General features: G+C 39.9%; 1 protein-coding gene across 5 annotated transcripts in view; it reads left to right on the forward strand.

Annotated features, from left to right (window-relative positions):
• The window catches only part of LOC129243635 (PTB domain-containing adapter protein ced-6), a 60,220-nt gene that overhangs the window by 25,732 nt on the left and 6,929 nt on the right, over positions 1-27,559 (forward strand). For all 5 annotated transcript variants that reach the window (XM_054880815.1, XM_054880816.1, XM_054880814.1 and 2 more), the window contains exons 2-6: positions 16,595-16,951; positions 22,001-22,449; positions 24,823-25,052; positions 25,133-25,600; positions 25,961-26,121. In XM_054880815.1, the coding sequence (XP_054736790.1) occupies positions 16,775-16,951; positions 22,001-22,449; positions 24,823-25,052; positions 25,133-25,600; positions 25,961-26,121 (1,485 nt within the window). In that variant the 5' untranslated portion in view covers positions 16,595-16,774. The remainder of the gene's footprint in view (positions 1-16,594; positions 16,952-22,000; positions 22,450-24,822; positions 25,053-25,132; positions 25,601-25,960; positions 26,122-27,559) is intronic.

The raw sequence follows: 27,559 nt of genomic DNA on the forward strand, positions 1-27,559 counted from the left end.
GCAATCTCCGGCTTTTTGCGATCTTGTAGATACATACATCCTTACATGATTCCAAACTGCTGATGATTCTTCTAAAAAACGTTTACTCGGTATTAGCATCATAGAAAATCATATTCACATTACTTTGTATTGGGTATTCGCTCTGCTAATTAATATTTCTTCCCAGACGTTTTGAATGCAAAACATACAACTTTTAATAAATAAATTAATTATTCTAAATTGAATTGTTTCTAAATATTACCCAGTGCATTTGTTTTTCCACTCACTTGCAATGCTAATATCGTAAATTTATATGCAAATGTGTGCGACAAATGTGCAGGGCTTAGTTGTTGCATCTTTTCATTGATATGCGCTGCCTGGGTGGGAAAGCGGCTGCTCAATGCAAAGGGTGGGAGAGCGGTTTCTCAATGCAAAGGCTGCTGCTGCGCCTTCGCTTTGTGTGTGCGCACAAATTTAATCTAATCAAAGTGAATGCAGTCGTGCCTTGCAGTAAGCAGCTCCAATTCAGAAATTTTCTGTAAAGCGAATGAATGCACGAATGCTAAGCTCACATATGTATATATATATATATATATATATATTTAACCGTAAATATGTATACTTGTTAAAAAATATTTTCACATAATCGATTACACACAACCTCTATTCCAAAAAAACCGAACTTTTAGTAAGTAAAAAGAACTTAGGTTGGGTTAGGTTAGGTAGTGATGGTTGCCCAGAGAGTGGGCCCACTTGGGCGAAAAAAGTTTGGTTCATCCTTTGTGATACCATTGCAAGAGGGGAAACAGAGGTGAAGGAAAAAAGGACGAAAGGGAAAGGAATGGGTAGGGTTGAGTGTTTTGTGGACTATGAACGGTGACTAGTCTGCGGTTGTCTTAACCTCTTTATACTGCTGATGAAGTTTATCAGATATTTGTTTTCAAAACCTGCTATATCAGCAGGCACAGAAAAGAAGTGAGAACCAAGATGCTTGAATCTCAGTCCCGCGAGAGCTGGACAGCTGAGGAGCAGGTGCTCAGATGATTCCACCTCATCCTCCATACAGCTGATGCAAAACGGACTCGAAGTAATTCCGAGTATCACGGCATGTATACCCCGCGGACAGTGCCCCGTGAGGATGCCCACAAAATTTTAGAGCTGAGATTTTGTCATCCTCAGAATATCCATCGAACGCCTTCTATCCAAACGTGGCCAGAAGGACTTCGCGACCTTACATGTTCGTGTACTTGCCCAGTGCCCGCTGAGTTGGTACAAAGCCCATCCTTCCAGGAGTAGAGCACAGGTTGTCAAGGGGATCCCGATCCTCTCCTTTCGCGGGCACACTACCTCATAGGTCCCTTGTTTGGCCAGCTCGTCAGCTTCGCAGTTTCCAGTAATGTCACTGTAACCAGGTACCAAAATTATCTTTATATAGAAGAATTCTGATGCAATCGAGAGAGAGACCAGGCATTCCCTGACCAGTTTCGAATGCACCATAATAGAGCCTAAATATTTACCTTCTTAACAGTTATTACGCAAGTAAGTAGCCAGTCAGATGCTTCTTTAATTGCGGCCACCTCTGCTAGGAACACACTGCCCACTTCTTGGCCTGAATTTAAATTTTTCGGGGAGCTCTTTGCAGAATACTCCTCCTCCAACCCTCCGTCCAGCTTCGAGCCATCCGTGAACAGGTTAACTAGGCCCTGTCCCCAAGCGTTGCCCCCGGTCCACTCCTCCCTTGTTGGAATATGGGTGGAGAAAGTTCCGCTTGGACTAAGCGTCGAGGGGATGCACTCAAAGTTTCTGAGGATGCTTGAGTGCCCATATGTGAGAGTGAGCTTATAGCCCAAGCCCCTCAGTCTGATTACGGTACGTGCAGCGGCAGTTCTGCCTGCGATGTCTATAGGTACCACATTTAACATTACATTAAGCGCCAGGGTAGGAGTAGTTCGAAGCGCCCCACTGATTCCAATGAGTGCAGACCTCTGAACTCTCTCTAGCTTTTTAACTGATGTCGTCCTTTCCAGTGAGTTCCATCAGACAACGACTCCATATAACAGGATTGGAAAGAACTTAGCGCGCCAACTTTTGAAAAATGTCTAATTCGACATAAAAGTTTAGCATTGCTGCACTGTGGATGAAGTGATTTCGGTGAAAAGAGGCCTGTGTTTAAGAATTTTTTTCTGGCAATACAGATAGTATTAGTTTATTCGGCGTATTTCCACATAACAATGCAACATTTGAGCAAATCATCTACCTAAGGGCCAACTTAATTTTCATCACAAAATATAACAAATTTAGTGAATGAGTAAAGTGAGAGGGCGCGCCTCGAAAAAAATAGTTTTGCGGTGTATACTACAAGGTGAAGTCCAAAATAAATAAGACTGGCGTCATAATTTTTGATGGTGCCATCTTTTTAATAAGTTAGTTCGCTGGAACTTACATCCATCCCTGACTTCCAGTGAAAGCCTGGTGACATTCGGTTCAGTGGAAGCGAAGTTATTGCGTCTAGAGTGTGTCAGTATGTTTGCGTCATCGGTACAAAAATGAGTTTCGAACAAAGAGCTAATAACAAATTTTGTTTTGAAATCGGTAAAACCTTTACCGAAACATTTGAATTGATGAACAAAGTTTATGGCGATGATTGTCTGTTTCGTGCCAGAGTTCATGAGTGGTTTACACGTTTCAGAGATTGTGAGGACATAAATGAGAATGAACATACGGACCGCCCAAAATCAGTAATCACCGAAAACTCTATTGAAATTGTTCGTAAATTTATCAAAAATGAACCGAAATCATCGTTGAAATCCATAGAATCGGAGTTGAATATCTCAAAAACATCGATTTATCGCATTTTAACTGATCATTTGGGCTTACGAAAGGTCTGTGCAGGTTTCATTTCCCACAACTGAGGACGAAAAATTGTTCAGAATTCAACATTCGAAAGCCCTCATTAAAGAGGCGAGAAAACTTCCGATGAGAACTTTCTTTATAACAATGTAACTGGTGATGCAGCGGGGTGTTTCCAACCAGAACATGGACCTGAAACTAAGCGTCGAAGTGCAGAATAGAAGGCCCCAGACGAGCCGCCACCCAAAAAAATCGCGTTTGGAGAAGTCACAAAAAATCAAGTCGATGCTCATTTGTTTTTGCGATTGCAAGGGAATTAATTGTCCACAAGGAGTTCGTGCCAATGGGCCAAACCGTTAATGCAATTATCTATCTTGGCTTTTTGAAGCGTTTGTTGCATTGCATTCGTCGAATTCGCCCTGAATACCGCGAAGTAAGAAGCTGGCGCTTATTGCATGATAATGCACCATCTCATCGATCCACTCTTGTGTCCGATTTTTTGACTAGAAATCGCTTTTTAACCATCAATCACTCACCGTATTAGCCTGATATGGCTCCCTGTGACTTCTACCTACTCGAAAAATTGCATTTGGCCATGAAAGGAAAACGTTTTGCGTCCGTAGAGGCAATTCAAAAGGCTTGTACCGATATCCTGAAGGACATTCCGGTCAATGACCTGAAACACTCTTCCGAAAAGTTTTCAGTTCGCGCAAAACAGTGTTGCGAGGCTAGAGGGGACTATTTTGAATAAATAAACTCGAAGCTCCTCGTTTCTATTTTAGCTCAGTCTTGTTTATTTTGGACTTCTCGTAGTTTCTCGTAGTATCTCTGCGGGACTAACAAAAGTTCGGTAAATTGTTTTGAAAAAAGGAAACATTTTATTTTTTATTTTTAATCTTCATTATTTTTTATCTTCTCCACACAACCGTTGTTAATTTGAATACATTCTTTTAATCTGTAAATTCACTATTGAGAACAGTCCTCGAAGTCGCGTTTTTGCAGCTTCTTAAGTTCAGCATTCACCGCATTTATTATTTCTTCATTGCTAGCAAAGACTTTTCCGCTCAAATTTTTCTAAACTTTTGGAAATAACCAGAAATTACACGGCACCAGATCTAGAGAATGTGGCGAAGCACAAATTTCTTCAATGCCAAAAACCGCTATGAAGCTACTTATCATTTCATCAGTGTGAGCTGGCGCATTATCGTGGCGTAAGAAGTACCGGCGCAGTTCCTCGTTTTTCACCCAAATTTTTTAATACTTTTGGTAAGCAGTGTTCAATATATCATTTGACAGTTACTGCCTGAGAAGAATTTAGAAATCTAATGGAATAGCGGCAACTATTTTTGCTCTAGTGATGTAAGCCGAGATCATCACTTTTGTTTTGACATTTGCTGCCTGGCTTTCATAGGGAAATTTGCTCCTTTCGAAGTTGTCTCCATACCATGGACTGCTATTTAGTTTCCGCGTCATAATTAAAAAACTACGCTTCGTCACCTATTACGATCATATTAAATTCGCTAGACTCTGTATTTTCAAAGTATCTTAAAAATATACTCTATCTTCTTTTGGGATCATTATGCAATATTCGCATTACTACCATAGCACTCAAGCCCAATTCTCTACATATCATTTCCTGTGTCATTCGTGGATCTCTGCCAATTTTTCGCTTCACCAGGGCCAGGCTAAAATCGTCAACCGACGTGATAAATGTTAACGATTTTACCCGTCCTTCTCAAGATTCGTCCTCCAAAGGAAAATACCCAGTGTGGAATCTTTGATACCACTTACAAATAGTCGTAAGAGATGCAGTTTGGAACTCATTGAAAATTTCCTCAAGCTTGAGTTGACGCCGAAAGCCGTAATGTATTGAGTAACGAATTTCCTGCGGCGTCGATCGCGGAATTCCTACTGACATTAAATTTGATTAGATAAGACTTGTGGGGTGTTGGGCAAGTCCAAGCTCTCAATCAGGAGGCCACTGTACTACACCCGGATAGATTTCAGGTGAAAGAATAGAGAGATAGGAAAAATAAAATGTGGGTGGTACTGGCATTGCATCGTATTTTATTTTTCTCGTCTCTATTCAAACCGATTTTTCTGAAACTATAAATGAAACAACGCAAAACTATAACAAAAGTAATGGCATTTTAAAATTTTTCAAAAAAATAAAAACTACCATCGACTTACCGAACTTCTGTTAGTTCCCTCGTATGTATGTAAACTCAGTTGAACATTTGTGCCACATAAACAAAGCAAATAGCCAAAACATCAATCGAGCGGTCTAGAGTTGTGAGTGAATTTTGAGATAAAAACGCAAATCGTTTCGTTGACCCTTCACAGTCGCATTCACCAGATTTGGCAGCGTGCGACTATTGACGAAAGGAAAGCGTCATGAATCGATTAAAGTCATTCAAGGTATAAGTTCCAGGGTAAACTTCTCAAGTAGGCTGAATTGGAACAACCAGAAATTCTGCACCGAAGATAGTAATCTGGATTGTCTGTCTCTGTCTTCACTGATGGCTTCAAGATGGAGTCGAGAGTCGTAGCAGAGATTTTCTCTAAATCAGCCAATTTATTTACTTTCTTAAAACGGCCGAATACTGCTTTTGTTTTTTCATGCAGAAGTCTTTGCGATCGTGCAGGCATCTAAAATGCTTAGGGATCGCGGGAGACGAGCGAGATGTTAACACCTTTTCCGATAGTTAAGCCGGAAACAAGGCCAAACTAGTCAACTCTTGTAAGGAGGAGATCAAATTTCTTGAGTGTGCAAATAACATATCTCTGATCTGGGTTCCAGGACATAGAAACATAGAGGGAAATGAAGTTGTTGATGAGCTTGCCAGGAAGTGGTCGACTGAATTAGCTTGAGAGGTGTCTCACCCGGCCATCGGCTTCCCCCTGACTGTTGTTAAAGGTGAATTGCACATCTTACTTCTCAGAAAAGCGCAGAAGGGATGGAGCTCCATTTCTTCTTGTACAACACAAGAAAGCCTTTTGGTCCCAGTACAATAGGCGCAGAACGCAGATAGTCATGGAGACTCCACGTCATTCGATTTTCAAACTCGTGGCTGTGTTTACCGGTCATTGAACGATCGGCACACTCGCGGAAATGCTAGGCTTACCATTTAATATCCATTGCAGAAGCTGTAGGAACCTTTCGGAGAAGGTGAGACTATTGAGCACTTTCTTTGTAAATGTCCGGGTTTGGCAGCTAGACGATTAAGGTCACTGGGTGCTGCTTTCTTCGACAGGCTGGGAAAGTGCTCCAACTTAGATCCCATCATTCTTCCCTATTACATCAGCAGCTCTGGCTGGCTGCAGATATCTGCTCGTTGGAGTCCTTATAATGGTACCAAAAAGACGCTTTAGTGCTACTTGCGGAGAGTCAGATAGGTACTTGAACCATTTCACCTACCTCCCTATCATTCAAGGGACATGGATAGCTTTGATAAATGATAAAGAAAAATGTGTAAAAATGAGTATTCATTTATTAATAGAAAAACTCATAGACTATTTTATTTATTTATTTATAACGAGGAAAAACAATAAATTATTTTTACACGAAGTAAGGAGCGCTGGCTGCCAGGGCATTCGGCTCGCTGATGCGGATATAAAGAAGGATAATTTAATTAAGACTTAAACGTAAGAGTGAGGGTATGATGAAATTAGCTATTAAGAATTGGTTGTCCATATCAAATTAAGGGCTTTAATCCTGTTCGTAATAAGTATTCCGATATTTTTAATATGTTTTCTCGAGAAGTAGTATTTAATAGCGAAGAAGGGGTTTGGCTATCGAAGATATTTTTCCCAATTGCTGCGGAATGTGGACATTCGTCAAGTAGGTGGTTGACGGTTAAGGCCAATCTCGGGCAGTGACAGCAACTGGGAGGGCTGGAACGCTGTAGTAGATACGAATGTGTGGCGATTATATGTCCGATCGTTTATTTATGGAAAAAAATGCGGTTTTTTTCGGCATAGAGAAGTACGTACAATCACACACACACACACACATACATATGTAGACTCACATACATAGAGTCATTCATAGTAAGTAAACTTAGTTTATCTGGCCGTACAGAAGTGCAACTGTACCCAACCACCCGCATACCCTAATCCATGGGCAAGTACTCGCATTAGCTATTACCGTTACTGAACCGGAAGTCTTTACAGCAGTTTCGGAGTGGGGGTGGGAAAGAAAATCCGCCGCTTGCTAAGCTGCTGGTAGATAAGATAGCGACGTATGTATGTCCATATCTATGCATGAATGAATTTATTTTGTATGTTCATCGCAGCCACTTTAGATAAGCAAATACTCGTATGTTATAAATATTTTTATATCAAAGTCTATTAAGACTTGTTATAAGTAGACAATGACCTAATCGCTGAAATAGAACTAAGTTTGTATGTAGATTTGTAGTTTGCGAGTTAATCAGAAGGGTAGTTATTTACATTTATACGGAATCTGCCATCATCTGTAAATATAAACCGTTTACGGTTTATTCTATGGAAAATCTTTTCTTAAAGAAAAAAATACTAAAGTATAGGGTGTTTTTTTAGAGGTTAGGTTTTCAAGTTGGCACTACTTTTTTCGTAGATGGTCTTTTTGACAGCTGTCACTTGATTTATGCTCAGTTTGGTTTGCCATTTCATAATGAATAGACTTACACCTGAACAACGTTTGCAAATCGTGCAAATTTATTACGAAAATAATGGTTCGGTTCGCGCGACGCATCAAAGAAAATTTTGTTCAGCGATGAAGCTCACTTTTGGTTGAATGGGTATGCCAATAAGCAAAATTGTCGCATTTGGAGTGAACATAATCCACAAGCCATTGCTGAGAAGCCGTTACATCCTCAAAAAGTCACTGTTTGGTGTGCTCTATGGGCAGAGGGAATCATTGGTCCATATTTCTTTAAAAATGAAGCCGGCCATAATGTTACAGTCAATGGAGAGCGCTATAGAGCCATGATTAATGACTTTTTCGTGCCTGAATTGGACGATGTTGATGTGGACGACCTTTGGTTCCAACAAGACGACGCTACATGCCATACAGCCAACGCAACAATCGATTTATTGAAGGAAACTTTTGGTGAGCGCATTATCTCGCGCCGTGGACCTGTCGCGTGGCCTCCAAGATCGTGCGATATAACACCGCTGGACTATTTCTTATGGGGCTTTGTGAAGTCGCTTGTCTACGCAGATAAGCCCGAGACGATTGACGTCTTGGAAGAGAATATTCGGCGCGTTATTGCTGACATACGGTCCCAATTGCTGCAAAAAGTGGTCGAAAATTGGGCCTTTGGCTGGAATTAATTCGAGCCAGCCGCGGCGGCCACTTGCCCGAAATTATTTTTAAAACATAATGGCAAACCCTTATCTTTATAATAAAGCTAAATTCTTGGCCATAACATTATATTATATACGTTTTATTTCATCTTGAAAACCTAACCTCTAAAAAAAACACCCTATAAAAAAAAATATTTTAATTGAAATCAGGAACTAACACTGCTTTTACAGAACTTCATTCATTTCACACTTATATATACGAGTACTTACTTATATGTACATGTGTACGCATTTCAGTTTGTAAAAATTTCAATTTCCACTGGCCTTCAATCATGTAACGAATGCTCGTATGGGAACACGTGAATTCATAAAAATACCCTAATTCACTTAACTCAATCAAAATGGCCTTGGTCACTCACACCTCTTGTGTTAGGTGCTTGACCGAGCTTCACTTCCAATTCATATGTGTGGAGTGTGCCTTTAATTAAAATCGACATAAAGTTTGAGAAATTACTGTGATTGATTGACTATTTTGTGATTTCTCTTTCAGTAGTCAACGTCACGTTTTCCAAATTGAAACGGCTGGGAAGAGAACCTCAAGAAAGAGATGTCTTCCGCTTTAGTAGCACAGTGCTGCCTCGGTTAAAGTTTAGATCAGAGGTGACATACCATAACGCCTTAACCTTTACCGCACTCTTAACCATAACGACAATTACTGTCAACTATTATTGCTGCCATAGGCATAAACAGCTGATATTTAAATGCATTCATTTCGAAAGTGCAGAAACTTGCATAGTAAAAGATAACAACATGAGCAGTGACGAGGAAATTAGTAATTGGTTCATTGCTGTAGTGTTGTTGCTAATTTTGCTATTTAGCCATGGTGAAAAAGAAATTTGTGAGGGGAACTTTGCCGCCACGTCACTTAGGAGATTCGGCAGCCAAATTCTACCCGATCATTTCACACGTATTCACACACTCGTCCAATCAGTCGTTGTTCAGACGGCAACGAAGTGTCATTCGTTGATTTTTTTCGTATATTACCACCACAATCTCAGTTTCTTTGTAGGAACACCCCTCAAAAGTCGTCAGCTCATCAGCTGATTCTGTCAAATTCGCTCAGAGCCGAATAAAGAGCTCGTCTTTGAAATCGTTTCACCAACATTGTGGTCTTATACATATACCACAATGTAACAAACCAGCAATCGGCTGTATAGGGTTACGGCGAAAAACCAAAAATCAGTTGGTCTGTACGGTTACGGTTATGACTACGACATTAGGGCATTTTTTTTTTTTTGCAGAGGAGGTCATCAAAGTGATATGTGAGGCATGCTCCCACTAACCCTATAACATTCCTCCCCTCTCGGCTGATCCCACCCTGGGACTGCCTTTTAGACACACCAGGTACCCGCGTCCAGGTTTCTCTCTTCATTGCGTATCGGGGGTGGTGCTGCAAACTGTTTTACTGCTTCCCATTTCTCTTTTGAATTCAGCATTTGCTTTACAAGGTTATCTGGTGTAGGGACGACGCCGAGGACTTTTGCGAGCTCGAAGCGCACTTCAAAAAATCTGGCGCAGTGAAAAGTCACGTGTTCTTCACTCTCATCTTCGCTGTGGCATTCTGGGCAGGTGGAATTATCTGCTAGATTAAAACGGTGGAGGTACGCAAGGTGGCGGCCGCCGTAGCCGAATGGGTTGGTGCGTGATTACCATTCGGAATTCACAGAGAGGTCGTTGGTTCGAATCTCGGTGAAAGCAAAATTAATACAAACATTTTTCTAATAGCGGTCGCCCCTCGGCAGGCAATGGCAAACCTCCGAGTGTATTTCTGCCATGAAAAAGCTCCTCATAAAAATATCTGCCGTTCGGAGTCGGCTTGAAACTGTAGGTCCCTCCATTTGTGGAACAACATCAAGACGCACACCACAAATAGGAGGAGGAGCTCGGCCAAACACCTAACAGAAGTGTACGCGCCAATTATTTATTTTTTTATTTTTAGGTACGCAAGTAATCCACCATGTCCGCTGAGGATTTGGGTTAGATAGTAATCCGTTTCGCCGTGCTTATCCATTCATCTAGTTCGGGGATCAACTTATACGTCCATCGTCTTTTGGAGGAGTGATCGCATCTATTTTGCCACTTTGCTATCGCCCGTTCGCGCTCGGTTATTTTATCTTCAGATGTTGGCTTGTGCCCACGTGAGTGATACAGTCGCTTAAGTTCTTCTGCTCGTATATCCAGGGGAACTTTACTCGCTATGACGCAGATGACATCAGCAGATACTGTTCTGTACGCACATGCTACTCTGAGCACGCTAAGAATGTTAGCTTGCAGTACCTCCTTTCAACGTCTCGTTCATCCTCCTGACCATACTGGAGCGACGTATAGGAGAATAGAGTCAGTAACCTAACCTCTTCCTTCTACTTTCTTGTGGTCCTTCAACGTTTAGTAGCATACACATGAGTGCGTTATTCACTCTCATTGCCTTGTTACTGGTTATTTTTAGATGCTCCTTGAATGTTAGCTTCTCGTCGATGTTTACTCCACGATACTTTACCTACATATGTTTGGGATGCAATGTCATGTCCTCCAACCGAAATAGTGAGGCTCTCGCAGCACCTACATTTACTGATAAGGAGCAGTTCAGTTTTTTGCGCTGCCAGTTCTAGATTAGCGTTGCTCAACCACCTTTGGATTCTCGCAACGGCATCATTGCACAGATGCTTCAAGCAGTCGTTACGTTTACCAGTTACTACTAGAGCAATATCATCTGCCTTATGGGACGCCTCCCGTTACTATGTATCTTTTGACCTTCTGCTGTGTTGTAAAACAGGACTCGCTGGCTTAGATAGCTGCTAGTGATAAGAATCAGATAACGTGGGACTGCGAAGCTTCTTCCATTACATTATGGCATGTCGCCTCGAATCGATTACAGTGATGCCCAAAGGTTGATCCGATCAGCAGATTTAGCTGGTTATGGTTTTGACAACTCTAATCTAATATTAACGAACACAATTCGTTACAAGAGTCATAGAACATCGTAGAATCTCTCTTGTATATAAATTGTATGATATAATATGTATGTATAAATTTCATAATTTAATGTTATTGGTAAAAGCATCTTCCACTATATGCAAAAGTTGTCTTTTGGCAATGTTCAAAATATCACGACTTGAAATATTTGTAGGGGACTATTATGAGCGGTTGCGTAGTTTTCGTTTGGCGTTCGTTGAAAAATGGAAAATCAAAACGAACACTTTCGTCATATTTTGCTTTTTTATTTCCGCAAAGGGAAACCGCATCGCAAGCTCTTAAAAAGTTATATGCTGTTTGTGGTGACGAAGCCTTAAAAGAACGGCAGTGTCAAAATTGGTTTGCCAATTTCGTTCTGTCGATTTTTCACGCAAAGATGAAAAAAGCTCTGGTTGTCCAGTTGAAGTTGATGACGCCCTAACCAAAGCAATAATCGATTCGGATCGTCACAGTACAACACGTGAGATTGCAGAGAAGCTTCATCACTTAAAACCACTTGGCTATGCTCAAAAACTCGATACTTCCGGGTTCCCTACGAACTGAAAGAAATGCATTTAACGCAACGTATTGCAACAGCTGCGATTTGCTAAAGAAACATAATGAAAATGATACACTTTTAAAACGGCAGATAACTGGCGATGGAAAATTAGTTGTTTACAACAAGATCAAGCAGAAAAGATCGTAGAGCAGCCCAGGTAAACCAACTCAAACAACATCAAAAGCTGATATTCATCAAAAGAAGGTTTTGTTATCAGTTTGGTGGGATTATAAAGGAATTATCTTCTTTGAACTCTTACCACCCAAACGAACGATCAATTCTGATGTCTACATTGAACAACTAACGAAATTAAACAACGCAGTTGAAGAAAAGCGACCGAATCGACAAATCGAAAAAGTATTGGATTCCATCATGACAATGCAAGGTCACACACATCTTTGGCCACTAGGCAAAAATTATTGGAGCTTGGCTGGGATGTTTTGCCACAACCACCATATAGTCCTGACCTTGCACCAACTGATTACATTTTGCTTCGATCTTTACAAAACTCCTTGAATGGTAAAAATTTCAATATGATGATGATGATGTCAAATCGTACCTAATTCAGTTTTTTGCTAATAAAAACCAGAAGTTTTATGAACTTGGGATTATGATGCTACCTAAAAGATGGCAAAAGGTCATTGATCAAAATGGGCAATACATTACAGAATAAGGTTATTTAGATCCATGCAAAAATTGTCTTTGATTTTCTAACAAAATCTGCAATAATTTAGCTGCCAACCCAATAGATTCGCCTTGTCACATTTATACATTTTTATGAATTTTTATTTTACTTTTAAAATTTTTTTTAATTTATTTTATATATTAGGTCAGTCCATAAGTTCGTGCGTATTTTGCCCATAATTTCACTTTTGTACGATTTTTGCATAAAAAAAAATTATTCGTTGAATATAACGGAAGTATTTATATTTTCTTTGATATATTGTGCATTCAACAAGTGTTTTTAATCGCGGATAGAAGAGCGTGTTGTTAAAAACTAAAATGGAATCTTCGAACGCGTATAAGAGGCATATTTTGTATTTTTTTATAAAAGTGGTAAAAATGCAACAACTGCTGCTGCAGAAATAAACACCGTTCACGGAGAGGATACCGTGAGTGCAAAGACTGCGCAAAAGTGGTTTTCAAAATTCCGAAGTGATAACTGCGACGTGGAGGATGCCCCGCGGGCTGGTCGTCCCGACGCCTTGCTCGAACTCGTGGAAGCTGAGCCAAATTTGACAATCGATATGATAGCTCAGAGCTTAAATTCATCGCATGGAACAGTTCACAGGCACCTGGTTCAGTTGGGAAAGGTTTTAAAGCTGAGAAAATGGGTTCCGCATAGACTTTCCGTCGCCAACCTTTAGCAGAGAGTGAATGTGTGTTCTCAGCTGCTGCAACGGCTTGAAAATGAAAATTTTTTTAACCTTATCGTTACTGGTGATGAAAAATGGATACCTTACAATAATCCTGTTCGCAAGCGCCAATGGTTAGATAAACATGAAACAGCAGAACCGACTCCTAGAGATGGCCTTCACCACAAGAAGATTCTCCTGTCTATTTGGTGGGACATGGCCGATGTTGTTTATTATGAACTTCTGGAACAAAACCAGATGATAACTGCTGATTATTATTTCCATCAGCTATCAAACCTGAATGAGGCACTTAACACAAATCGACCATTTTTAGTGAATAGACGCAAAGTTTCACCACGACAACGCAAGACCTCATACCGCAAGGCAAACATTAGGCAAGCTGAACGAGCTCGGATGGGAGGTGATGCCACATCCATCATACTCTCCGGATATTGCACCTTGTGATTATAACCTTTTCCGTGGACTTCAATCCCATATGAGTAGCAAGAACTACTCCTCAAAAGAAGCTATAAAAAGGGATATCGAAGCATATTTCGGCGCCAAGGGCAACACATTTTTTGAGCAGAGAATTAAAAATTTGCCTAAACGTTGGGAAGGCATTGTAAATAATGAAGGAAAATATTTTATTGATTAATAAATACTTTAAACGTCTTTTGAAGTAAAAACTTCTTTAGAATCGTTGGGAGTGATTTGAGAAAAAGTGAAACGAAAAACGACACTCTTGGCTACGAAGCGTTATATTATATGTTGATATAAACGTAGCGACGAACTAAATAACTTTTAGGCCAGCGCCGACAGCATGGCGCTGTAGCCGAGCGACTAGCAATGTGAGCTTCCGATCCAAAATCCTTGGTTCGAATCACAAGAAAAAAAATTTTTTTATACAGTTATTTTATTTTATTTTATGATATGTTTATGAGGAGCTTTTTTTCATGGCAGAAATACACTCGGTGTTTTGCCATTGCCTGCTGAGGGGTGAGCGCTATTAGAAAAATAGTTTTCCTTAATTTTGGTGTTTTCACCGAGATTCGAACTGACGTTCTCTCTGTGAATTCTGAATAGTACTCACGCACCAACCCATTCGGCTACGGCGTTTGTTTAATTTTACTGATGCAAAAATGAGGGAAAATATTTGAATAAAGTTTGCTTACTGTTTACACATTTTCCAAAGGTGACGGAGAACCAAAAAAAAAAAGTCGATTTTCAAACAAATACGAGTGCATATGTGTAATTGTGTTAGAGTTTCGGTCACGCCCCTGCAAAACCTGCGTGCATATGTGTTTGTAACATTCAAAAAAATGTAATTGTGTTAGAGTTTCGGTTACGCAGGTTTTGCTGGGGACGCTCGCAATAGCAACCGCGTGTGTATTTTTATATTCGTAAATATTTTCATTTTTAATATTTACCGCAATTATGCCGAAAAATAATGCAGAAAAGTGTCGTGAATATCGACAGAAAAAAAAATCAATAAATAGCATCACGGAATTCATTCACGAAAATTTAATAAAGTATACACCAGAAGTATCGCGGATACTTAGAAAAGATTACGACAAAGTTCCAATGATTTTAAGTGGCGATTTTAACGGAAATTTTGCGTTGACACAGCGGTTCCTTTAATTAACTTTCTCAATACAACATTCAATTTAAAAATGTGTAACAATCGCACTGAATCGACAACACGATCAAAAACAACAATTGACGCGGTATTTCAAAGATATGTTGACAACATCGAAACCAAAGCATTTGTATCATATTTTATCTATCATAAGCCACTCGTATCATTTGTTGAAATTGAAAACATTGAGGATGAATAATAATAAAATGAAGAAAATAAAATATGAACTTTATAGCAATATTATAATGAACCTATAATTATCCCGCCCCTAATGCTGCTTTCGTCTCATTCTCTCTCAGTTTGTTTTACGGAAGGTTTCACTTCTATCGCGTCTAACCGTTAGACTGGTATTTTTTTATTAATTTTAAAACCACCTTTAAAAAACGCACGAACTTATGGACTGGCCTGATATTAATTCTTTTGGCAGAAAATTCCGATCCTTTTATCGCTTCAGCCTTGTACACTTATGTACATTATTTTCGATAGCATTTTTGCGCTTTAATTACTTCATTACAGCTGCATGATGCAACAAATATAGTACAACGCCAGCGTCAGCTTACAACAGTTTATTGGTTCATTTTATTTTATTTTTTTTTTTTGTTTTATAGAATCATTATCGTTTTTGGAGCTCGCAGAATCGCTTTATTTATGTATTTTTGTTTTGTTTTTCTGTTTGCTGTTTTTCTAAGCAAAGAACGCGTTACAGCGATAGATATACCGAAAACAATTTACTACGTAGTTAGAAATCAGATCAAGTTATTCGGGTGTCAATCGACGCTGGCGCTGGCGGTTATTGCCTTCTTTATGTGCGATCATTTTTTGTTTTTTTTTTTTGATATTTTATTATTTTCTATTATGCCTACTTAATATTCATACATTAGAAATTAAACGAAAACAAAAAAGCTCTGAAACGTAAATAGGAGCGTCAAACGCGCAAAATTCAACATTCGAATGCTGATCGTGACAAGTGATCGCACGTCACTCGTTCGCTGACTGGCTGAATGGCGGGGACTTGCCGTTTGTTGTCTGGGATTATGAGGTTGTGTGGTTACGTCGTTTTGCAACCATGAAATGCAAATGCGAAGACACATACATGCATACATACACATGCACTTATGTTTGCACTTTTATACATTTGAGTTTGCGAACTGAAGCCGCATTTAGAATCACGATGCAATGCTGCAACGCTCAAGTATTCAAGCTTAGAATTTCAGCAATTCGTCTGGTTCGAGTTAATTAGTTGGGCTGTGCTGTGCTATGCACTGTGTGCTGTGTGCTATGTGCGCTGCTGTGTGCTGTGATATATGTATGTATGGTATGCATTGGCACTTCAGCGCGTATGTGGGGATGAGTTATGAGATGGCGACTGTTGATTGCGGCTAACTAACTCGTACTTATGGACGTGGATGCTTTTGTTGTTGCTAGCGTTGGCATACCGCATACTGTTGGTGTTTTGTAAGCAAGTGGATTTTCCCAATTTCAAGATTATGAAGAAAACAAAATTCCTGCCAAGCGGCGTTTGTAACAAAGGTTAGAAAAATTATTTAGATTCCAGTAAAAAAACAAAAAACTCGCTAAATGGCGTTTCAGGTGTTGCTGGCTGATGTTAGCTGTGTCGTCGACTTGCTTGCTTGCTGCTGGCTGAGCAGAGAAACCAACTCACCATCACCAGCTGACAATGCCCCAACGACGTTTGACACTGAACCCAGTATAAATGCAAAAATATTACTGCTATTTCAGTCGAGTTTAATAGGCTGCCTGTATGCTGCTGGCTTTATTTTAATATAATATTTCGCATACCGATTTTTATTTTGTGGTAATCGCATGCAAATCTGACTGCCTTTTTTTTATTTGTATTTGCATTGAAATTAATTAAAATTATTAATATTTTCCTATTGTTTCTTCTCTTTACAGGTTTCTCCACGCCAAATCATAAGCTGTTCATATTTGACTGTATAAAAATTTTTTTTTCGGTGTAGTTGTCATATAAATTCTTTCAAAACGGCGCAGAAATTCAGTCCACTCAAGCGCAAAAACGTTGCAGAGCCGACACACCAACTCCTCAGCAACAATAGTCGCGCACCACTCAGCAACATGTCACAGTTGATGTTTTGGAATAAGCAGAACAACAACAATAACATAAAAAATCAATCAAATGATAATGGCAAGAGCAATAATAACGGTACGACAGAGGATGCAAAGAAGGATAAGCGCAATTGGTTGCATACGCCTGATGCGCTTGTGAATGGCCACGTCGTCTATCTAGTCAAGGTGAGTAGCCACAATTGTCGCACCGTTAGCGATGACATTTGTATGTATGTATGCATGTACAGCTGTGCACACGAAAAAAGGAGTACCCTTACGAAATAATTTTGAAATAATTTTTTTCCCTATAAATCATACAAAAGAAAATTTCAATACGAAATATCTTTTTTTCTCCTTGTTCACTCCTCTCGGGAGCATAGGGCCTCGTCCTAAGTAGTGGGAATGCCCACCTGTCGTTGCTTAGGAACAACGCATTCTTACTGCTTGGAGCGCCATCTGTGTTTCACATTTTTCTGGTAGAAGGATCGCACAGCTGGTTGAGGACTTCGCTAAATTTGGTGTGTCTGCGCTATTACCGCGGTTGCCCGCTTCCTCTTACTGCCTCCACTGATTCAATGTGTAACTGTTTTTTTTTATTTGCTTGTTTCAGCAGCCACTATGCGAATAATGCGCTGACATTGTGCGGGAGTAAGGATGGAAAGGATATATTTTTGGGGCTGAGGAATGGAATCGGAGGAATTTTTTTTTTTTTTAGACAGGGAAAGTCGGTAACTTTGGAAATGTGCGAGGACAGTGCTTTACTTGGGATTCGAACCCACAGCCTCTGGGATGGCAAGCTAGTACACTTACGCTAAACTACCGAGGCCAAACATCTCCGAAGGGTTGAGGGATATCAGATGTGATAATAAATCTGGCTTATTGACGCCGTACGTTTTAAGTGCAACCTTGAAATAGCAGTGCCTTCAGTTTTTTGAGGTTATAAAGGGTTATCCAATGAGAGGTGTTATTTTGATATTCAAAGAAAAATGCTGTTTTCTTAATATAAATGATCGGATGTTTATTTCATTATAAAGAGGAAAGTATGCCGTTAATAGTGGAAAATAACATCAGGCAAATGACCACCGCCACCACGCTTACAGGACAATATGCTTTTCATGAAATTTTCGATAACCGAATTGCAAAGTGGCTGCCCTATGCCTTCGATAGCCTCACGAATTCCATCTTTGAGGTGTTGTATCGACCCTGGGCTGTTGGCTGTTGGCGTCGACCTTCTCTTTCACGTGGCCCCAAAGAAAAAAGTCACAACGTCTTAAATCACAAGTCTCGGTGTCCACTTGTGATCACCTTTTCGAGAGATAACACGGTCCGGAAACTTTTTCCGCAAAAGATCAATGGTTTCGTTGTTTGTGTGGCACGTAGCACCGTCTTGTTGAAAATAAACGTTGTCCAGATCAATACCCTGCAATTCCGGGCATAAAAATCGTTAATCATCACTCGATAGCGCAATCCTATTCAAAATAGCACCTGTTATTGGAAAACCTTTGAATCTCTTATTTCGGACTTTGCTCTCCAAAATGGCCCAAAGAAAATAATCCATCAGATCCGCGTCTGGTGAATTAAAGAGCCATTGTGTGGACGTTATGAAGTTCGGAACATTGTTTTTTTAGCCATTCTTGGTTCACTCGAGCTTTGTGAGACGGTGCCGAGCCCTGTTGAAACGTCCATGGTCTGCCACCAAAATATTTGTCAGCCCACGGCTTCAGGGCAACCTCGAGAATACTTTACCGATAATATTTCGCATTTACCTTGACGCCAGGCTCGATGAAAACGATTAGAGAGCGCCCATCTGTGGTTACAGCGACCCAAACCATTACCTGTGGCGGGTGGCGTTCACTTTCACAGTCGCTGGTTGTGATTTTCCAGTCAAATATAATGCAATGACACTATTACATTTCAAATCTATTACTCTTTTTTTTCGCGTTTATTCTCGGCAAAATATTTCCGCGCTTTGTAAACAATACTCTGAACTGTCATTTAGCCAACTAAGAGAGAGTTGATGCACGGGCATCAGCTGCGCGAGCGGTCTGAAGTTAGTTACTCTTCGAGTGCCAGACTCTGTATTAATAAAATGTTACACAGATGTAGACGAAAGTAATTGCGCTCGTCAGACTTTTGGAGCTTTCGTGTGGTGGGAGACGGTGCAGAAGCAATCCTACCTAAAGAATTTCAACGTTCAAGTCCAACGATTAGCTTGTGTAGGAATAACACTTGCGCACCGATCGAAGCTTCAGGCGACGCTGGAAGTGATCCTCCATATATGTGGAAGGGATAGCGGCCAAATCTGCTTCCAGGATCAAAGCAGCAGACATACCAAACGAAAACACGCACGATCAGGCATCAGTTCTACTATATGCGGAGCACTTGCAAGACACGTCGAAAACAGACTATCTGGTTCCCAAGATAGATCTGAAAAAAAATACTATAAAGTACGAATACCCGACAGAACGGATTGGCAGGCCAGAGTCAAATCAGATTATACTGACGGCTCACAGATGAACATTGGCACTGGATCGGTAGTGCACTCGAAACAATAATCCTTAAATTGCTCCTTTAGACTCCCAAACCGGTGTAGTGGCTTCTAAGCTGAAATCTACACTATAGACAAAGCAGCAAAAACAATAAGACTAATGGACTTACCTCCAGCAAACCTTGCCATTTTTGTTGATAGTGAAGCAGCGATCAAGTCAATGTCTTCAGCACGCGGCTCAGCCCGCATCAACTCAAAATATGTTAAAGAATGCAGGAGATCCCTCTCGCTTATACAGCAAGACAACATCACACTTTGTTGGGTCCCCGGCCACTCTGGAGTGCAGAAAAACGAAAGAGCGTGTGATGAATGTGTAAAGAAAGGCTCTGATTTTGACCTTCAGCGAGTGGTAGCGGACATAAGCATTGCCCTAAACGAACTGGACACTCCGATTGACTTGAGCGCAATCGCGGAAACCAATAGAAGTTAGTCTCAAACTACTAACTGCAGGGTCTCCAAAGCGCTCTGACCAAAAGTGAATCTTAAAAGGACAAAATGTCTGCTTGGGTTCAACAGATTATGGCGCAGACCCCTCACACCCCATTGATGGCATGATGGACACCAATATTTATGAGAACATAATGCAGAATGTTATGTTGCCAAATCGCATGATCCTCAGGGAACCTAAGCGACCGCCGTAGTCGAATGGGTTGGTGCATGACTACCATTCGGGAGTGCGTAGATGCGAATCTTCGTGCATGAAACATCAAAATGATAGACAAAGTTTTTTCTAATAGCAGTCGCCTCTCAGCAGGCAATGGCAAACTTCCTCATCCATCTGCATCTAGAGTGGATAAAATTTACCTTTAAGAGACATTGGATAATCATCCTAACGTTAAGCTGCTGTAGGCTTTTATGATACTCAAGAGCAGCTCGGGTCGACTACTTTTGTGTAGAACTTTGGGAAGTAGACTTTTGGTTGATCGACCCATCGATAGTATCTATTCTTAAATACATATCTAGAAGCATTTATAATTTTTTCAGTCTTTTGTCCGGAGTGTTTATGATCTTTACGACGACATAGACATAGCGCAGCAAATAAAAATCCAGCGTCTTCGTTGGCTGGGACATGTCGTCCGAATGAATACAAAAACGCTCTGGCATTGAAAGTATTCGATGTGATACCAGCTGGTAGTAGCAGAGGGAGCAGATAGACACCTCTGCGTTTGAAAGGTTAGTTGAAGAAGGGCTTGGCTTCACTTGGCGTGTCCAACTGGCGCCGGTTAGCACGAGAAAGAAACAAATGGCACGCTTTGTTAAACTCTATCAAAATCGCTTAAGCGCTTAACGCGCCAATCAAGAAGAAGAAAAAGAAGAGGAAATCTTTAAATTTCAATCGTAGTTCTATCGTTGCCTACGATTGAGTCGAAAAAGTATGCTAGGCAGTTTAATAAGTTTATCGAGGTTGGTATTGTGAAAACTTTTTGTTGCTACCGAAGTTTGGGATTAAGAACCCATAATGTGATATTTTGTATTAAGAATAAGGGTGTGACGTCATAGTATTGTAAAGAGGTTTTATGAAACATAGGTACATAGGTAAGTAGGCCGAAGTAGCAGTCGGTCTCTAAACCAATTCACTTAAGGGGGGACCCTCATTTATCGGGTCAAAAAAATCGATTTTTTGGAAATAATTTTAATCTATTCTACAACTATTTAAGAATATACTTTCAAAATTTCAAGTCGATATCTGTATTTTTGAAGGAGTGACAAAATTTTTAACAGGACGCGACGGGTGGCCTGATCGCCTGTATCCAAAACTTTAAACGCGTTTTTCTCGAAACATCATTTTTCGATTTTGTGTACACAATTGAGAACGCTGTATTGAACCAATCAGGCTTTACAATAGCTCATTTTAAAGATAATTAAATTGTTTTCAATGTGACATTAAGTGTTTTTTTAAAAAAAAAGATTTTCCTATTTTTTTGTAATTTTAAAGTCAATTTTTATGCATGAAAAATCACTTTTAACATAAAACTGGGTAAAAAATATCAATTTCGACATTTTTTTTTAAATCAAAATGTCACATCGAAGGTATTATCCTAAAGTTTTAAAAAAAATTTGGTTTTTTTATTTCAGAAAAAAATTCAGAGCGCTAGAATGTACACAGATAGAATGAGGTGCCATGGACGAGGTGTATATTTCCATACTTAAAATGTTTTTTTTCTTCTTCTTTGTAGACAGTCAAGACATTTATTAAAGTACTTTATGAATTACAAAACGTTTGAAGTTATTTTACCTGAGAAAAAAATTCCCAAAAATGATGCATTTTTCGACCGTCTAAATGAGGGTCCCCCCTTAAGCCGTTGCTGATCCATATCAGTTTATCTGCTATTCATCGCTATTTTGTTTTAAGTGCAAACTCCTTGATCTGGCTGTTACTTATGTCCCTAAGGTCATCAGTATCATCCAATAACGATGAGCCAAAGTATCCAAACCTAGTGGCATGACACGCGGGTCAGTAACAGAGAAGATGTTCGACAGACTCTTCTTCCTCCTCATTCTCTTAGAAGAAAACATTATTAATTTTACGCTTTGAAAAATATCAAAATATTCGCTTTATTGTAAATATAGGTATTTTCATGTTGTCCTTAAATAGTTGTAAGGAGCTGTATGTATGCATGTCTATCTTCAAATAATCTCTTCATGATCACTCGAAATGCATATTAATCAAATTGATTTTTTTTCAGTTCTTTGGTAATTTGCCCGTGGAGCAGGCAAAAGGCATTGAAGTTGTCAAAGATGCCATACGGAAGTTGCAATTCGCGCAGGAGATGAAGAAGGCCGAAACAGGTACTCAGGAAAAATGTAAAAAAGTAGAGATTACCATCAGTGTGGATGGTGTGGCCGTACAGGAGCCACGCACACAAAAAATTCTTCATCAATTCCCGCTGCACAACATTTCCTATTGTGCCGATGAGAAGGGTGTGAAGAAATTCTTCAGTTTTATTGCGAAATCAGTTAAGCCACTGGATGGCGGCATTAACGGCACCAGCAATGGAGTGAGTAGCTCGAATGGCAGCAACAGCACCGGTGGCAGTAACACAGAGGAGACACATGAGTGCTTCGTCTTCATATCGAATAAGTTGGCGTCGGACATTACATTGACCATTGGACAAGCATTCGATTTAGCCTACAAGTGAGTTTTTTGGATTTAATGAAACAAATATCATTTTAGTTTTCGTGGCGCAAACGACTAGTCTCTAGCACACAAATTAGTCCAACCGCAGCCCGTTTTGTGCGTGATGCTTGTTCTTAGAGGATTCTTTAGAGATTGTCCAAGATAATTTCTATACTTTCTTCATGCCTGCCGCAAAGGCATGGTCTGTAGTATGACAGTCTAAGTTTTGATATCAAATTGCTAATGCTCAGTAATTTTCTGGTATCTGTTGCCCTGGAAACACAGAACACAGTCTTGCTGGGATGGTTACCAGGACATTAATGTTATGACGACATCGAATAAGTGGACTGTCTAGCAAAAATAGACCGTCTAATCGAAATTCCTTAAACCCTTTTGTGGGTTTAGCGAGTTATAAAGAACTCGGAGCACACAGAGTTCATACGACACTGAATGGAGAGTCCAGAACACAGGCAGAAAAAACAGTTTATCTACAGAGCATCAAGTAGGATCCTAAACGTGGATACAGAGGACTTACTAACGTTCCCTGGATTAGATTAGATTAGATTAGATTAGATTAGATTAGATTAGATTAGATTAGATTAGATAAGATTCGATTCGATTCGATTATATTGGATTAGATTAGATTAGATTAGATTAGATTAGATAGATTAGATTTGTGGAAGGTTGAACAAGTCCAAGCTGTCAGTCAGGAAGACCATTGTACTCCACCCGTATAGATTACAGTAGAAAGAATAGAGAGACTGGTTAGATACAGCATGAATGGTAAGACGGAACAATTTTTTTGGGTTCACAAATTTTGAGCTCCGCAAATTTTTTGGATTCAGTGATGAATCTTAAGAGATCCGGAAGAGGACGAGTATGGACCTTGTACATACTCAGTATATCGCACCCCAACAGCCTAAGTCTGATTCTAGAAAACGTCGAACAGCTACAGAGAAAATGCTCTCCAGTGTCCTCATTCTCAAGACAGGATAGGCATATTGGGACGCCAATGGTTATGCTGACCACAGGTGTTGTGCCCTGTAGCTATACCCACCAGTACTCTCAGGATCCTCCTACTAAGTTTTAAGAGAGAGGTCACTAATTTCCTGTTTGGCTCTCTCACAAAGCACTTGGCTACTCTGGAGGAGTCCAACTCAGACTACTTTCCTGTTTGGTTCTCTCATAAAGCACTTGGCTACTCTGCAGGAGATGAACTCAGACTAATTTCCTGTTTGGTTCGCTCACAAAGCACTTGGCTACTCTGCAGGAGTCCAACTCAGACTAATTTCCTGTTTGGCTCTCTCATAAAGCACTTGGCTACTCTGCAGGAGTCCAACTCAGACTAATTTCCTGTTTGGTTCGCTCACAAAGCACTGGGCTACTCTGGAGAAGTCCAACTCAGACTACTTTCCTGTTTGGCTCTCTCACAAAGCACTTGGCTACTCTGCAGGAGATCAACTCAGACCAACGTCTTCTAACCCATAGTTGAATTGATGCGAAATTAACACCTAGAAAGGGTTCAGGGTCTAGTGGTGTGATTGCAATGCCTTAATTAGCCGGTTTGTTTGTCAGCCAACTCTTGTTCCCTGTAATACCAGAATGTCCAGGCTCCCAAATAAGACAAACTTTGTTGTATTTTACTACACTGTTTAGTTTTGTCTTACATTCACCGACTAATTTCGAAGAGCAGCGCAAGTTAGCAAGGGCTCTTAATGCTGGACTCGATGCTATACAAGACATCGTAGTTCTCGATATCTTTTCAAGAAATTAGGATTAGTAAAAACAAACGTCTGCCGCTTTTGCGAACTGAATGATGAGACGCTTCTGCGAACGGGCAGCTCACGCAAGACGAAAACTCGCATAATTAGCAGGGGTGGCGCTAAATTTGTTAGTTATAAGGAGCACAACGTCTGAGAAGAAGCTTTAATGCCTCTGAAGCCACCAATTATTGACTCACGGTCAAGCAGAGTATACCAGAGTATATCCGAGGTTGCAGTGCGCTATGGCCCGATAACAAGACGCATTCAATAAAGGTGGTGGTACCAGACCAACAACAATGTTTTGTCCGTCTGATTGTCACGGCAAAGTATTGGAAAAGTAGCTAACAAAAAATTAATTCGCCTTGTTTTATTTTGTGCTGACAGCCACATGGATGCGGCGAAAGAAAAAAGACAAATCAGCTGATTTACCAACACCACCTTTAATAGATTCGCCTTGCCCGATAGTAATAAAATTGGGCAATGAAGTTTGGAAACAGAGGAAATTAAAAATGACACTACTTTTTGTTGTTCTTGATTTGATATTAATGAATTTACTTTTCTTCTTTTACTTTTTATTTTATAACTTTGATTTTATTATTTTTAATTTTTTTATTTATTTTTTATACAGAAAATACATAAACAGCGTTGAAAAGACGGATCTGGGTAAAGTGCAGCAACAGAATACCGAATTGGAAAAAGCGCTCGCCATCTATAAGAGTCGACTGCGTGAGTTATCGTTAAAACTGCCAAAATCCGAGTTGGATTCGATGCTCTTCAAAATGGGCATCAAAGATATACTCGAGTTGCCTGCCGCTGAAAATGGCGTTCTAACCAACGGCAACGCCACCAAAGCAAACAGTAAGTGCAGGCTCGACCTCATTGTATACCTATAAATGATAAAAAAATATATATAAATTCATACGATTTTCCTATTTTAGTGCTTGAAGACAAACTGCTGATCGACACCAATTCGACGCATTCGATGAAATCGTCATCGGGCTCGTCGTCATCCTTTGTGCCAATTGTGCCGCCACGCAACAACATACCAAGCCAAATTATACACAAATCGAATAGCCAAAAAATGGAGGAGTTGCTACTCAACTCCGATTCGGATAGTGATTTTGATCCGCGTGCCGATGAGTGCGTCGATGGCGGCAGTACCAGCAGTGGCAAGAACATCAGCAACGATCTGTTCGGCTTCGAGCCATCCAAAACGTATGGCCAGCAATTGTTCACCAACCAGAATAATAATGTAAACAATAATAGTGTTAACAACAACAACGACATTAAATCGATTAACAATAATCACAATGGCATCAGCTTGAATCTGAGCAGCGTCAGCAGCAACAGCAACCAATTAAGCAACAATAATTTTACAAATGATTTGAATCTGACGCCACCATTATGTGAGTGCCTCCGAAATATACTTTTGTTTATAGATACACACATGCACACACACCTATACACACATACAAACACATGTGTAAGCACATGCACTACAATTTCGGCGCATTTAAATTTAATTTGCCATTTTACAAAATCATTGCCTTTTTGCTTGAATTCCCTGTTCACATTTTTTATCATGTACGAGTATTTCCTATGCTTGTATTCCGCCATATTCATTTGCTGCCAAATTGTAGTATGTTGTTATATTTTTTTTTTTTGTTTTTCTTTTTGTAATTTTTTTCTCTTCCCCTTTGTTTATTTTGCTAACGTCTTTTTGTCTGTTCTCTTTTCATGCTATTTAATCTTGATTTAATCGATAGTGGCACCTCCACCTAAAGTGGCCGCACCTAGGCGCAGTACATCGGTCACGAACAGCATCACAAGCAGCAACAACAATAATAACATTGCCATGACCAACGGCAATACGGATTTATTCGGCTCAGATCCATTCGAAATAAATAATGGGCCCAGTATTTTCAAGGTGAGCGTTAATTGTGATGATGATGCGGCTGCTACTGCTCGCATGCCGCAGCTTCAATTTTGAGTTAATTTATGGGTATACACCTGTGCTCACAATAATAGCAACCCAACATATGACAAAGTGTTGACTATTCATTTGTTTCTTATTGTATTTAGTTTTTTATTTTTTTTTTTTAATTATTTTTGTATTTTTACTGTTTTTATAAAAATTGACTATTTTGTTTATGAAAATGTATATTATTTATCAGCAAATTTTCATCAAAATTTTTAACTTTTAAGTCAAAATGTTTGCAATTTTTTTTAAAAACAAAATTTTCTTATTTAAAAAAATTATGTGATGCAGTTTTTTTAGTTTTAATTTATCCTAGTAGGTGGTCCAATGACCGACACTGCGACCTAAAAGATCTTTTGTGTCAAGCTACCTAATTTAATATGGATGATCCTTCTGATCATCCGCGAAAGTTGCCCGACCACTACATCAGGTTCTAGTTTGCCTAGTTGTTCTCTGCCTTTGGAAAGGAGTTGGTTGAAAGCCATGTTCTTCCAGCAATTTTTCTGCTATACGTATAAACCTTAGTATATCTGTAATAGGAGCTTTCTTTATTTCTTCCGGATCCAGTTGATCACGGTGGAAAATTTGCATTCTGGTTCTAGCCAGTGCAACGCACTCGCACAATAAGTGCTCCGTTGTTTCATCATCTTCAAGACAGAGTCTACACTCAGTGTCCCTGAGGAGTTGAATTCTGTTAAGATGATAGTTTAGATAGTAGTGGCCCGTAAGAAAGCCTACTATTTTCCTGATATCTACTTTTCGTAAGTTATTCAGTTCCTTTTTGTAGGTAAAGGGTCTAACCAACCTCTTGGCTTGACGAAGTTTCAGATTATTTTCCCAGTAAGCTATTCTGAGAGTATGTTCCCACTGGTCTACCCTGGATTTAGCTTCCGCCCAGTTGATACCACAATATGGTTCTGGTCCTATAAGGTCTGATGTCGATCCAGCCCTTGCCAGTTCATCAGCAATTTCGTTACCCTCGATTCCAGAGTGACCTGGAACCCAGCAAAGTACAACCGTATTTTTTGTACTTAATTTTTGAAGATTGTTTACACATTCTTCCACTAGTCTCGACTCCAAAGAGTGAGACATTAGTGCTTTCAGTGCCGCTTGGCTGTCCGAATATATAGTTATGTGGGCCCCTTTGATACCCCTTTTTAGATTTGTCAGTGCACAGATCGAAATCGCTTGGATTTCGGCCTGGAAGACACTGGGCCATTTGCCCATGGGTTCTGAAATTTTTGTGTTGGGTCCAAAGATCCCGGCACCAACTCCAGTATTTGTTTTTGAACCATCAGTGAACCATATTAGACTTTTTGGGTTAACCCAAGGTCCTCCAATTTCCCATTCATCACGGTCTGAGATAATTATCTCATAATTTCTATTG

This window comes from Anastrepha obliqua, chromosome 4 (genome assembly GCF_027943255.1).
Source record: "Anastrepha obliqua isolate idAnaObli1 chromosome 4, idAnaObli1_1.0, whole genome shotgun sequence".
In the NCBI taxonomy this organism is placed as follows: Eukaryota; Metazoa; Arthropoda; class Insecta; order Diptera; family Tephritidae; genus Anastrepha; species Anastrepha obliqua.